Source organism: Scomber scombrus, chromosome 7, assembly GCF_963691925.1.
Source record: "Scomber scombrus chromosome 7, fScoSco1.1, whole genome shotgun sequence".
Taxonomy (NCBI): Eukaryota; Metazoa; Chordata; class Actinopteri; order Scombriformes; family Scombridae; genus Scomber; species Scomber scombrus.
Window position 1 is genome coordinate 31,395,426 of NC_084976.1, and position 14,741 is coordinate 31,410,166.

General features: G+C 40.4%; 1 protein-coding gene across 1 annotated transcript; it reads left to right on the forward strand.

Annotated features, from left to right (window-relative positions):
• Positions 1 to 4,488: 4,488 nt before the first annotated feature.
• On the forward strand, positions 4,489 to 12,622 carry LOC133983083 (protein asteroid homolog 1-like). The gene is made up of 6 exons (XM_062422035.1): positions 4,489 to 4,657; positions 8,203 to 9,035; positions 10,130 to 10,435; positions 10,579 to 10,777; positions 11,129 to 11,267; positions 11,435 to 12,622. Exons 1-6 carry the CDS (start codon positions 4,531 to 4,533, stop codon positions 11,850 to 11,852), a joined length of 2,022 nt encoding a protein of 673 aa, XP_062278019.1. The 5' UTR covers positions 4,489 to 4,530; the 3' UTR covers positions 11,853 to 12,622.
• Positions 12,623 to 14,741: the final 2,119 nt, after the last annotated feature.

Below are 14,741 nucleotides of genomic sequence, written 5' to 3' on the forward strand. Positions count from 1 at the left end.
CGTCTATTTTGACTGTTCCTTCTTTCCTCCCTTCCGTCTGTCCTTCCTCCATCCCCCTTTCTTCCATCCTTCTTTCCTTCCCTCCTTCCTTCTTTCCTCCCTCCCTCCCTCCCTCTCTCTTTCTTTCCTTCCTCTCTTTCCTCCCTTCCTTCTTCCATCCCCCTTCCTTCCATCCTTCTTTCCTTTCCTCCTTCCTTCTTTCCTCCCCCCCTCCTTCTCTTTCTTTCCTTCCCCCTACTGTACCTTCCTCCCTTCCTTCTTTCCTCTGTCCTTCTTTCTTTCCTTCCTCCCTTCCTCTTTTCCTCCCTCCCTCCCTCCTCCCTTCCTTCTTTCCTGTCCTTCCCTACTTCCTTTCCTTCTTTAATTTCCTCACTTCCTTCCTCCCTCCTTCCTTCCCTCTTTCCTTCCTCCCTTCCTTTCTTTCTTTCCTCCCTCCTTTCCTTCCTTCTTCCTCCCTTCTTTCCTTCTTCCTCCCTTCCAACCTTGACTCAAGGACAACAGGAGGGTTAAAGAGTATTTTTATTGTAGTAATCTTGATCATGTTTTGTTCCAATGAAGTCAGTGTAAAAGAAAGTTTGTAGGTTTGATCCAAACAGCAGCTTTTTAGCAAAACACTGAACAATAAAAAGTCAACTAAATAAATACATTTGGATGTAAATGTTTGATTGTCATCTGCTGTTTTTGATTTGATGACAAATCATTTTATTTTTTCTCTCTGCTGTTGTTGGATGTTTAAAATCACTGTTACTGCACTTTTGTACTTTTAAATGTTTTAAATAAAAAAAAGACGTTTGTAATATTCAGTTATATGTGGTTGAAAGCTCCAAAAAAAGTACATTGGAGTGAGATTTTTAATATTTATATGTTTAAGATAAGATACTGTAAGAATGGACAGATGAAGGAATTATGAAGTGTCTTGTTTTGTGTTGTAAAATGTTATTTTTTTAATGTGTGTGAATAAACTTTGCCTGCGACTCAACTCAAGCTGCCTCTGTAAATATGTAAACAAGCACCTTAAAACAAAGATGAATAAAAACAAAGGAGAGCTTCTTTAAAAGGTTTATAAAATTTTAATATACATTTTATTCTCAACCCACACACGCTCACATACACACACATTATAAATAAAAACAGGAAATAAAGAGAGAGTGAGTCAGTGGTGTGACTGGTGTTCGGTCTTTACAGCGTCACACTGAGCAGCTGCAGCTTTAAATCTCAGTTTTTTTTACTAGAAATGTGATTTTATTTTTAAAAAGCTTCTGCTGAGAGTTAAAAAACGTGTTCATTGACGTCTCGTGTGTTACTGGGTGAACTTTGTAATTTTTTGGCTATATGTGGGGGCTGACTCATTAAAGTTATGAATAGCATCTTTAGTGGCAGTCTTCTCCTATTACTACTAACACTGCTGCCCCACGAGGGAGCTACTTCCTCAGTTTTATCTACTCTCCATACAAATGAATGTAGAAGCAACACATCTGATCATGTTACTGTTAACCCTCCTGTTGTCCTCGAGTAAAGGTAGGAAGGGAGGAAGTAGGGGGGAGATAAAAAAAGAGACAAGGAGGGAGGGAGGAAAGAAGGAAGGAAGGGAGGAAGGAAAAGAAGGAAGGAAGGAAGGAAGGAAAGAAAGAAAGAGGGAAGGAAATAAGGAGGGAGGGAGGAAGGACAGAAGGAAGGAAGAAAGGGGGATGGAGGAAGGAAAGAAGGAAGGGAGGAAAGAGAGAGAAAGGAAAGAAAGAGAGAAGGAGGGAGGGAGGACAGACGCAGAGTTATCAGCTGTTACGTTTCAGTGATAAGACAGATGCAGTTTCCTTTTTTCCCTCTCCAGACGTGTGTTTAGTTTCACTTTCCTTTCTCCTCTCCAAGCAGCTGAACTACATTATCCAGTCTGAACCGGTTCTTATTTTTATCTTCAGCCTCCAGTTCAGTCAGCTGACTCAGTGTGTGCTTCTGTTTCAGTGTTTATTACCAGAATAGATCCCATTCAGCATTCAGCTTCACTGTCATTGTGCAGATTTCGGTTTGAAACTCAATGAAATGCAGTCAGCATCTAATCAGAAGTGCAAAAATACAGTATTACCTGCAAAATAATGTTTAACCAACATGTTTAGTGATGGACAGTGGAGAGTTACAATATAGAATTAGAGCCGCAAGCGGCGATGACACCGCAGGGCCTGAGGCATGGCAGGGCTGTGGCGTGAAGCAGAAAGTGAGAAAAAACCTGGAAGGAGGCCAAAAATGCAATGTTTCGTTCATCCAGTAGGGGGAAGTCACAGGTAGTTACACATGTGGTCTGGTGTGGTCTGGTGTGTTCAGGGCGGCCACTCATCAGTCATGTGAAGTTTGGAGTGAATTGGACAAAGCATGAAGGAGTTATGAGAGGTTGATGGTTCATCCACCAGGGGGCAGTAATGGGATGCATGCAGGTGTGTTCAGGGTCAGTCCCTCATCACACATGTGAAGTTTCGTGGAAATCGGACAATGTTGATGCAAAAAATGGCACTTCCTGTTTCCACTAGGGGGCGACATGAGCGACACCCCTATCAGATGGAAGAGGTCTCCACCCTGGACCTGTGTATCAATTTTCATGATGATACGTGTTCAATAAAGCCATCAAAAAGCCAAACGTATTTTCATGGCGAGGAATTGATGGTAGCCACGCCCCCACAGGGACGCCATTACTCATAGCTTCACAGTGTTCATAATGTAGCTTCACCAACTGGTTCTGCATGTTTTAGAAGTGGAATGAAGTTGATGGGGTCAACTATGTATTTTTCATGAATTTAAGTTCACTTCCTGTTACCACCGGGGGGCGCTATGAGTTACGTGGGAAGTTAATATATCGGGACGTTCAGGGCGGAGCCATCATCATGTCCAGCAAGTTTGAAGCTGATTGGATGAAGTATGTGGGCGTGAGAGCCACTCGTATGTACATGGCGAGCACGCCAAAGTTAGTTGAGCCCTGGCAGACACGCCCTTTGACCTACGGATGCGCAGAGCACAACTTAAGCTCAGCTAGGTCTGGAGATGTTGCGTACCTAATTTGAACTTGGTCGGGCGAACGCTGTGGGAGGAGTTAATTTTAGGCGGGAAAAATCAAAACCAAAATGGCCGACTTCCTGTTGGGTTGAGGTCATGAGGTCAAGAGGCTTTTTTGCATATGTGGGTATAATACATATGTGTACCGAATTTTGTGAGCATAGGACAAAGTTAGCAAAATTCCCTATGGGCATTTTTGGACTTTGTAGGGGGCGCTATTCCGCCATTCTGCGTCGACCATGTGCGACCACCCAAAAATATCGAATTTCGGATGAGGCCGGACGTCCGTGCAAAAGTATAAGCATTTTCGCATTTGGGAAAGGGGCGAAATTGGGGCACGAAATGTCGGAAGAATAATAATAATAATAATAAACATTACAATTTCAATAGGGCTTTCGCCAGGCGACTTGCAGTCGCCGCTCGGGCCCTAAATATCATTTACAGTATGTAAATATATTAAACATGTAAATACAGAGTGAAGAGTTATGAATATACTTATTAATATAACCTCTACTATTGATAACAGAAAACAACAGGTGTATTACAGGTTTTTTTTTTTTTTATAGCTGTTTAGTATCTTTAAATCATGTAACAAGGTCTCCACCTTATTCACCCTTAAATTGTATTTATTCATACTTTTTTTTAAACATATATTTATTGTTTTTTATATTTATACATTAACATCCAACACTCTGCACATCTTGAACCTATGGTAGTAATGAAAATAATAATGATAATAATAATACTACAAAAAATTATATAATGAAATAAATAATAATAAAAATAATATAAATTTTAAAAAAAATTAAAATTAAAATAAAATAGATGAAAAATTATAATAACATTTAAAATTTAAAATTTAAAAAAAAAAAAAAAATTAAAATTAAAATAAAAATAAAAATAAATTTAAAATTAAAAATAGAAAAAAATTAAAAAACTATTTGTAGTATAGGGTACAGTGTACATTCCCCACAATAAATAAAAAATATGTATACACATAAATATATATACCCCCCCCCCCCCCCCCCTTTGCCTCACTCTCCGAATGCCTCTTCAATATCACCATTCTTATCATCATTCTGCCTTCTAGTAATTTTCCAGCACTGTTCGGGGGTCAAAGATCATTTGAGATTTATTTAGCAGTTTGATTTGAGACATTAAAGTTTGACATCCACAATAAAAGAAGGTAAACAGGTAACAGTGGTCTATGAGCCTTCACAGAGAACCAATGAAAAGCTGTTCCCCTTTCCTTTCTCACATGTTTGCATATAGTACAGGCCTGAATGGTTCATCATTACATCATTACACTTTTCATCTGCTGGGCTGTAAAGAAATAAAAACTTGCATCAGTCAACTGAAGGTATGTTGACACCGACTGATCAACACACTGATGTCAGGAAAGTGAAACTTAAGGAAACAGAAACGCAATGTGGAGGGATTTGGTATAAAAGCAGCAGGGATGCAGACAGGTCCATCAAACTCAAACCCAAGATGGGTGTTCAAGGCTTTGTCAGTTTCTTGGAGAATCACCCGCAGATCTACCGGGACGTCCGGTTCATGAAGAGCCGGCTGCTGATCGATGGGGCCAACCTGATCCACCTCCTGTACTTCGACTCAAGTAAGACCACAGAACTTTTAAAGTACTTTAACTGCACTACTGTACTCAAATGCTACTATCATAATGTATAATATAGGTGAGCTAATATTACCTTTATCTGACAGTTAGTTTTTTTTTTTTTTTTTTTTTTTAAATTTTGGTCCAATTTAACAAAATTGAAGGAAAGTCATATTTCAGTTTCACGTTGCTTTACTCAATGTATAAAACAATAAAACAGCATAAAAACTTTAAAATGCAGATTAAAAAATGACAGATCATTTTTAAAAGAAATACAAAAAGTTATAAACAAGATATTTTGGATCCGGTTCCCGGTTACATAACAGTTATTCTGGATGGCGTCATTACAAGTCAGATATTATTCTGGGTTTTAATGAGTGTGACAGTGGAGGAGGAAGCAATAATGTCTTTGTTTACTTATGTTAAACCCCAAAAAATAGACTCCCAAACACAAGCAGGGTTCATATCACACAGTGAGTCTCGCTCAGGTGCACGCGCATGCATGGACGCGCGCTGTCAATTGCAGAAGTTACCACGAAAAAACATTAAATTATTAACTAACATACAGTCAGAGAAAAACAGCCATGCAGGTTCCACGAAGAGACAGAAAACAAAATAAAATATATAAAATATAATTAGAGCAACAACTAAAAACGCTGCATTATGCTTCTAATCAACAAACAAAATACGTAGGTTTTAACGACGTTGATCAGGGTTGGGTTGTGTTACAATACATATATTTGCATATTGCCACTTTGTTTAGATTGTTAATGTTTTATTTATGTTTTTAAGTTGTTTTTAATTTTCTTAAATGTTCTTATGGCTCAGGGAGTGCTATCTAAATGTCGTTATATTGTTGTCTGACCCTCAATATAAAAGCTACTAAACTAAACTAACTAGTTAGTCAGTGACGTAATCCAAGTAGCGCAATATTAAAGTAATGTAACCGGATTACTTTCCATTACTTTAGGATTACAGCAATACCAAATATGCAATAATAAAGACATTTGGTGCAACAGCTGGACATTAGCGGTAAATATTTTATGGGTAGAAATAAAACGGAGCAGATTATAGACTGCACAATTCACTGCTGTAACATTATGAGGAAGTCATCTGATGAAACACACCGTCTGAATACCGTCATTATGGAGGAGAGCTGTAATGTGCGCAACAAGCTGTCATAAACTCAAGTAAGAGTCTTTGGGACTGCTGTCACAGAGTAGACTTGTAGTCAAGACCGCCTAAACCGAGGACCAAGACACTGCCAAGACCCGAGAGTATCAAGACCAAGTCAAGACTAAGACAAGACTAAGACCCAGTCGAGATCGAGACCTCGAACACCCCCCCCCCCCCCCCCCCCCCCCCCGAAAACAAAACAGTTACACCATATTTTGTGCACGAGTTTGCACGAGCTCTGCCGGTCCGAGACATGGCATCATCCCATACGTCACCACTACACCTGCAGTAATGTGTTTGGTTGTAGATGAGTTGCTTTATGTTATTATTATAATGTAATAGTATATCATTCGGTGAAAGAAAAAAATGAAGTTTACAAATAATTAATTTTTTTCATGCCTCAACAGAGAAATGAAAAAAATTAGGAAAAAAACATCTTGACTGAGGTCATTATAATAAGTTCAATGTGTGTGTGTGAGCGTCATGTGGTATGATGTCATCCTCTACTCAGACCATCATGGATCAAAGTTCATACAGTACATGGTAGTATATTGTTATTTATTGTTTCATATATTTTAAAGAAGGAAGGACAGAAGGAGGGAAGAAAGGGAGGAAAGAAGGAAGGAAGAGGAAGGAAGGAAGGAAGGAAGGAAGGAAGGAAGGAAGGAAGGAAGGAAGGAAGGAAGGAACAGTCAAAACAGACGGGGTCAATTTGACCCGGGAGGACGAGACGAAGGTTAAACTATTACATAATAATTCCTCCACAGTGATAGCTGAGAGGAAAACGCCTGTTACCTGCTCCAATGTTTATCATTTGATTGAGGATTTATAGGCTATAAATAAGATATAAGGCAATAATAGTTTGTGAAGGTCTGAAGTCCTTTTCAGACTCATATTTGTCAGAAGGGGCTGAGACACACTTGACACAGATAATACGTTTTTCGGCTTATGAATAAAAATATAAAGTTACAAGAGTGCTTCTTTTATGATTGATTCATGATTTAGTCATTTTGGTTTTATGAATAAATATGAAAAGCTGCCGTTGGTGCTTTCGTTCAGGTAGTTTTCCTGATGCATTACAATAACACCCTGATTGTTTTCTGTCCAGTCAAATTATTTGACCAATCAGTAAACACATTTGATCAAAGGGCATGGCAAGATTATTTTCATAGCACCATAAAAGCAGAAGCACAAATACGTCAAATGAAAAGCAGCCACAGCCCAAACCTTTAGCCAGTTTCACCTGCTCGTCTTACACAACAACCCCGACCACACCAGCAAACACCTACTGCAGTAAAACATCATGGAGTCAACATCAATTGCACCACTGCTTATTGACACTGATGCATCAACATATAAGCAGCCTTTTACTGTTGCAGGAGTGGAGCACTTTACCGTTTAACCTGCTGGTAGTTTAATCGATAACCATGCAAAGTATCTTAGAAGCCAATTATAAAAAGCAGCTTAGTGACAGTATCTTCTTTGCACCTTCCCTTAATTTAGCACAAAACCACAGTTCCCTCCCTCATTATCTTACATATTTTCTGGCATGCATAACAAAATGGTGACTGCTCAGCTGCCACTCCCTATTTCTATTTCTGAAGAAAAAGTTGATAAATAAACAACATTATCTTCATCATTAACTGGGAACTGGTTCTACGGCTGCTGCTGTTGTTGACATCTGACACACAAAACTACAAACGTGAATCAAATGATGCCGCTAAAGAAATGGGGGTGAGACTCATTGCAATCTATCCAACTGTTGTTAAGATACTTCAGTCTGGACCAGATTGGTGGACCGACATTAACTTCCCTGCAACCACACCAGTAGCATGATAGTTCAAATCAGTGGTGCAAAGTAACTAAGTACAATTACTCAAGTACACTACATCTCAGAGGGAAATATTGTACTTTCTTCCCTCGAAACTGACACACTGATGCTTCACTATTAATAATCTAATGATGTCATATATAATAATATATCAGTCAGAGGACCAAACCACTACTTTACTGTAATACTGCATACTACATCACTCATAATACTGCAGTACTTTTACTGTAATACTGCATACTACATCACTATAATACTGCAGTACTTTTACTGTAATACTGCATACTACATCGCTCATAATACTGCAGTACTTTTACTGTAATACTGCATACTACATCGCTCATAATACTGCAGTACTTTTACTGTAATGTGATTTTTCAGGCAGGACTTTTACTTACTAGAGTATTTATTACATTTCTGTATTGGTAGCTACTTCTGTAGAATTTATTGTCAAACTATGATTTGTGTCTCTGTTTAGACATTACAAAGTTTTTGGTGTCGTTCAAATTGTTCTGTGTGTTTCCTTTGATTGATTGATCAGATCTGGACCAGAATCACGGCGGAGAGTATGCTGCCTTTGAAGAGCTCATTGAGAAGTTCATTGCAGCCCTCAGAGCTTGCGAGATCACACCGTATGTGCTGTTGGATGGAGGCTCAGACCACACTGACAAAAAGCTTGAAACCACGACGAAAAGGGCCGAAGATCGAATCCAGAAAGCCCATCGAGCAGCAGAGAGCGGTGAGAAGGCGCACATCCTGCCACAGCTGGCCAATCTGGTGTTCAAACAGACTCTGGCCCGGCTGAACGTCCCAATGGCCAAGTGCTATGCAGAGGCTGACCAAGAGATTGCCTCATTGGCCAGAGAGTGGCAGTGCCCGGTGCTTTCCAACGACAGCGACTTCTACATCTTTGACCTCCCGGGGGGGCTGCTGCCCATCTCTAAATTCCAGTGGGAGGGGTTGATGAAGAGAGGCTCACAGAGCTACATCCCCTGTAAAGGCTACAACATCTCCAGCTTCTGCACTTTGTTCGACATCCAGCGCCAGCTCCTTCCCACCTTTGCTGCCCTCGCCGGGAACGACTACGTGAAGCTGCAGAGGATGGATTCGTCCATCAGCTGGGGTCAATACGCACCGGCTGGCAGCAGGACATCGTTCCGCTTGGAGGGACTGACCTGCTGGCTGAGGAACTTCAAGCAGCCTCAGGAGGCTTTGGAGGGGGCATTGGAGCTGATGGGAGGACTGACCATAAAGAAAAAATTGAAGGTGCAGCAAAGTTTGGCTCAGGGGATGGAAGAGTACGAGCTGCCTCCCAGCACCCTGAAGAGGTTTTTCATTCATGGGACGGCACCTCCATTCCTAGCACCGGAAGAAGTAATTAAATCCTTTACTAATCAATTAGTTGTTTGCTCCATAATGTTGATCAGTGCTTCAGGACATACAGGACTAAAGAAATATTTTAGAAGCTAAAATCTGAGAATTTGGACTCAAAACGATTAATACAGTTGACAACTAATCAGCTAATTGTTGCAGCTCTAAATAATTATTTAAAGGCTGGTTCGATCACAGCTGCATCAGCGTGAGTCAGGTCAGTCAGTCCAGGAGTATTTTACATTGCAGGATTTAAATGTCTCATTTTCACAATATCAGTTTGTAATTTACAAAACCAAATTTTCTCCTCAGTTTCTTTTTCTGTAACAATTACACTGATTAATTACCTGATTATCCCAAGTCCTAAAGTCCTAAAAAAATGTATACAGTCTTAAAAAATATATTTAAAATGTTTAGTTACAACAACCTAACACATCTCAGCACCAAGAGAACATAAACAGGAACAATCATTCCGTTAAGTGCCTTTTTTGTCCTTATATGACAATATTGTTAATTTTCACCTCTCTGACTGCTCTGAGCAGTCTGACCCTTGTTTGTCTTCCTGACAAAGTTCCAGGTCATTTTGTTATCTTAAAAGAAAGAAAGAGCTAGATATATGACACCATATATGTATATACCAACATGTGTCAACCAACCCTGAAGAGAATGTGACAAACTTCCCCAACTGGGATTTGTTGCTACCAGCAAAGCTACCAACAACATGTTTTGGTGTAGCTAAGAAAAAAACCTACCTAACTATCGCTCTTTCTTAATACTTTTTAATGGTAATGATTGTTTATTATAAACTCATTGTGAAGAGAAACACTGAAGAGTTGGATATTTACATTTTCACATGACAAACAGTAAACATCCTCTCACCTCAATGTCAAGCAGTTTACTCCAGAATGACCTCTGAACTAACATCTCAACTAAATTCTGAAACGTTCAGTACCAAAACTTTTTAACAGCGCCCTCTAGGGACCGAGATCTGATGAATGTGACAACCAACCCCGTTCTCCCCTATATAATATTATCATCTATATTAAGTACTGTACCAGAGAAAATGTGCTCAGTTTGCTCCATTTTATCTTGTGAAGGTTGCTTGTCTCGTCCCTGACTGGACCCGCCTGCGTCTGACCCGAGGCTTGCTGACCACAGACATCCTGGATGTGTTGCTGCTGCAGAGAAGGTCTCTCAGCTTTCCTGTGGAGCACGGCAACATGCCCAGCGCTTCCCTGACCTCCAGGCCGATCCGCCAGGTGATTTACGGGCTGCTGCTGGGCAAAGGGACGACGCTTCATGTGGAGGAAAGAGACAGGGAAGGCCTGAATCTGAAATACAACTCAGTCCAACCGACATTCAAAGGGCTCGCGAAGCAGCTGAAACTCGAGTCGCTGGATAAGGTGAAGATTTTATGGTTTTATCCAAACAGCCAAAAGTGTATCATTATTATATTTATGTTTTCACCTTTAAATGTCCATGAGTGGAATGAATAAACTAATGGTTTAATGAAATTATTCTTACTCCTCACTCATGGCGACAACAGGTGGATCCCTCTCAGCGCTTGCAGGTGTTACTGGAGTCTTTAAGGGTGACTCAGGCTTCTCTGAGCCGCCTGCCAACTCACCTGCACCTCCCAGTGGCCGCCACCTGCTACTGGTTTCAGAGAGCTACACCCACTCCAGACATGGGGCTGCTGAAGGCGCTGGTGCTGAACATGGGAGGCGCACTGAAACAAAGAACAGGTACTACAAACACAAGAACAGGTGTTTCTGACATCTGGCTCATTTCCTATTTCTTTATCATCAAATCCCCAGCTATCAGTCATGCCAACTAGTTACAGAAAGAGCAACCTACAAACCAAACAGAGTTAGACACATCTGGACCTGCACCATTTTCCTGACATTACATATTTGTAGCTAAAACAATGAAAAGTAAAACTAAACTAAATAATCTCAACTGAAAACACATTTTACAGCAAAAGCCTCATGCCTGCCCCTTCATTCACATTTCCTAAACATTTTGGACATTATTAATTATCTGTTCTTAACAGGAACATGAATGAAATGTTTGTAATGCGTGTGTTTGTGTTGCAGCTGTGCAGAATCAACACACTGACTTCGAGCTGAATGTCGATGTGGTTCATGCCTTCAACCAATGGCAGGCCTGCCTGAAAGACAGCATCCACCTGAACCAGCTGCTGGATTTGCCTTTACCTGAACCACGCATGGCACAGTAAGTGTTGGGTTTGAAACTTGCTGTACAGAATACATTTGAATACAAGACAGCCAAAGTGTTAGAGCAGAAAGATGAGCTTCACTGAGCTGCTTCACTTATAATAAGAAAATAAAATATGAACTCACAAGAGATGACGCTGACTCCATCTTCTCTCTCTGATTCAGGTTGTATGAGGGGACGATGGTCCACCAGCTGGTCCGAACCATGAGGTCAGGAAAAAAACTGAGGAACTTCCTGAAGAGTGATCGCGACAGTGTAAAGCTGTACCAAAACATCCTGTCCGTCATCCATGAAATTAATGCTCAATCTGCGGCGTCGGCAACCTCTCAGAAAGCCCAGTCGTCTCCACGGCAACGGCAGCCTCTAGGCAACCTGCCCACCAACCTGCAGCAGCTGTTCATCGTGTGTGACGACGAGCAAGACGAGTGTGAAAGATTCAGCGCGGACAAAGCAGAGGAGGATCTTCAGTTCGACGATGAGCTGTCGGTGAGGACTCGCTACAAAGCTAAAGAGCGAAATAACAGGTGCAACAAACCAGAACTGAGCCGCAAACAGGAGCTCCGAGGCTTGAACTTCCTCTGATGGAAACCAGTCCAACGAGTCCTCCTGAAGTCCATTTCATTTCGCAGTTTGGAAACAATTGGGAAATATTACCACTCTCATAGGACGTCTGAAGTATGATATTCAGATACTTGTGCACTTTTTTACTCTGCAGATTATGATTCAAAGTATAAAAACTGCTAATGATAAGCTTATAAAATATGATGCATTAATAAAGATTAACAACCAAACAGTTTATAAAGTAAAATCAGGCGCGGAGCTCCGGTCCTCTGAAATGAGGCCAACGCAGAAGTAACTTAAAACTGCATTCTATCAAAAGGCCACCAGGGGGCGACCGTTTTGGTGTCAAAAGGACTTCCGTCTCTTTACAAGTCAATGGAGTAAAATGTTTTTCACCCAAAAACAAACTGTAGCAATAAAATCCTGCAGGAGGCTTTTTTTTTTACCGCTTTACTGATGACACTTTTGTATTTCCTGTTAACTGAACTGTATCTCTTGTATTTGTTAAAGAGTATTTTTATTGTAAGAACATCAAGATTGTAGTAATCTTGATCATGTTTTGTTCCAATGAAGTCAGTGTAAAAGAAAGTTTGTAGGTTTGGTTGGTGGATGTTTAAAATCACTGAGCACTTTTGTACTTTTAAATGTTTTAAATTAAAAGAAAACAAATGGAAACGTTTGTAAGATTGAGTTATATGTGGTTGAAAACTCCAAAAAAAGTACATTGGAATAAGATTTTTAATATTTATATGTTTAAGATAAGATACTGTAAGAATGGAGAGATGAAGGAATTATGAAGTGTCTTGTTTTGTGTTGTAAAATGTTATTTTTTTAATGTGTGTGAATAAACTTTGCCTGCGACTCAACTCAAGCTGCCTCTGTAAATATGTAAACAAGCACCATAAAAAACAAAGATGAATAAAAACAAAGGAGAGCTTCTTTAAAAGGTTTATAAAATTTTAATATACATTTTATTCTCAACCCACACACGCTCACATACACACACATTATAAATAAAAACAGGAAATAAAGAGAGAGTGAGTCAGTGGTGTGACTGGTGTTCGGTCTTTACAGCGTCACACTGAGCAGCTGCAGCTTTAAATCTCAGTTTTTTTACTAGAAATGTGATTTTATTTTAAAAAGCTTCTGCTGAGAGTTAAAAAAACAGCCGCCGTGTTGCAGAGAGGAACTTTCTTTCTCTCTGCTTTACAAACAGTACTTCACAAAACTCTGCAGTGTTGCTAAAATGAGGAAATGATATTTAAAGAGAAGGGGAGATTGTTTACTGTAAGTGTTCATTGGCTTCTCGTGTGTTACTGGGTGAACTTTGTCATTTTTTGGTTGTTCAAGCAAAAAAAAAAGAAAAAGAAAACAATAAATCTGATCATTATCATTTATTAGGAGTCGTGTTTCTGTCCATCTGCATGAATACAAAGTCCAATATTCTCTCTTTTATCTCTGTTGTTACTCTCTACCAACTCCTGAGGGAAATAAATGCTCCACTATGTTCAGCAGCTAGTCTCCAGATAACTGTGTGTGTTTGCTGTTTGGTGAGCAGGTAGTGAACAGTGGAAACGATGCTATGAGAGCAGCTGAGAGAGAACCAGAGCAGTAAAGTTACAGTTAAACAATGAGCTGAAACTCAACTATAAAGCTCCGTAAAGCTGAGAGGAAGCTGCAGAGTCTCTGAGGTTCATCACTACGAGACACAAAAACACTTTACACAATGATTATATTGATTATAGCTGTTTTAACCCTCCTGTTGTCCTCGAGTCAAGGAAGGAAGGAAGGAGGAAGAAGGAAAGGAGGGAGGGAGGAAGGGAGGAAGAAGGAAGGAAAGGAGGGAGGGCGGGAGGGAGGAAGAAGGAAGGAAAGGAGGGAGGGAGGAGGGAAGGAGGAAGGGAGGGAGGAGGAAGGGAGGGAGGAAGAAGGAAGGAAGGAGGGAGGGAGGAAGAAGGAAGGAAAGGAGGTAGGGAGGAGGAAGGTAGGAGGGAGGGAGAAAAGAAGGAAGGGGGAGGGACGGAGAAAGGAAAAGAGGAAGGGAGGAAGGAAAGAAGGAGGGAGGGAGGAGAAGGAAAGAAGGAAGGAAGGAAGGACAGGAGAAAGAAGGAAGGGAAGGTAGGAGGGAGGGAGGGAGAAAGGAAGGAAGGAAAGAAAGAGAAGGAGGGAGGGAGGAAGGACAGAAGGAAGGAAGGGAGGAAGGAGGGAGGGAGGAAGGAAAGGAGTAAGGAAAGAGAGAGGAAGGAAAGAAAGAGAGAAGGGGGAGGGAGGAATGACACATGGAAGGAAGGAAGGAAGGGAGGAAGAAGGAACAGTCAAAACATACGGGGTCAATTTGACCCGGGAGGACGACACGAAGGTTAAGAATGGATTTGCTGATTAACATTTCATTATCGATTATTCTGCCAATTAAATATATCTTGACTAATTAGTAGTTTTTCACTTGATCTATAAAAATAAAAAAAATCTGAAAGATTTAATAATGTTTATTTCACTCTCCTGATGTCTTAAAATGTCTTGTCTTGTTCAAACCAGCCGTCCATAACCAGAAAGATATTGTACAGTATTTCAAATGATAATAAAACAAAGAAAAAGTAGTAAATCCACACATGTGAGAAGCTGGAACCTAAATATTTTTGACATTTTTGCTCACAAACCCCCCCCCGACACATAGACACCAATTAATGTTGTGTCAATTAATAATGGATTGATGATAACTACTTTAAATCTGACGTTGGTATCAAAAGTCTACATTGTTTTTAATAGGCGCGAGCTGCTTTGTGAGACACTTTCCAAAAAAACCTCTCAGCAGTAAAAAGACTGACACACTCCTACAGCCAATCAGCATCCAGAGCCAAAAAAAACCCCAAAAAGACCCGCGACCCCTCAGTAACGTTTGGCCCCCGACAC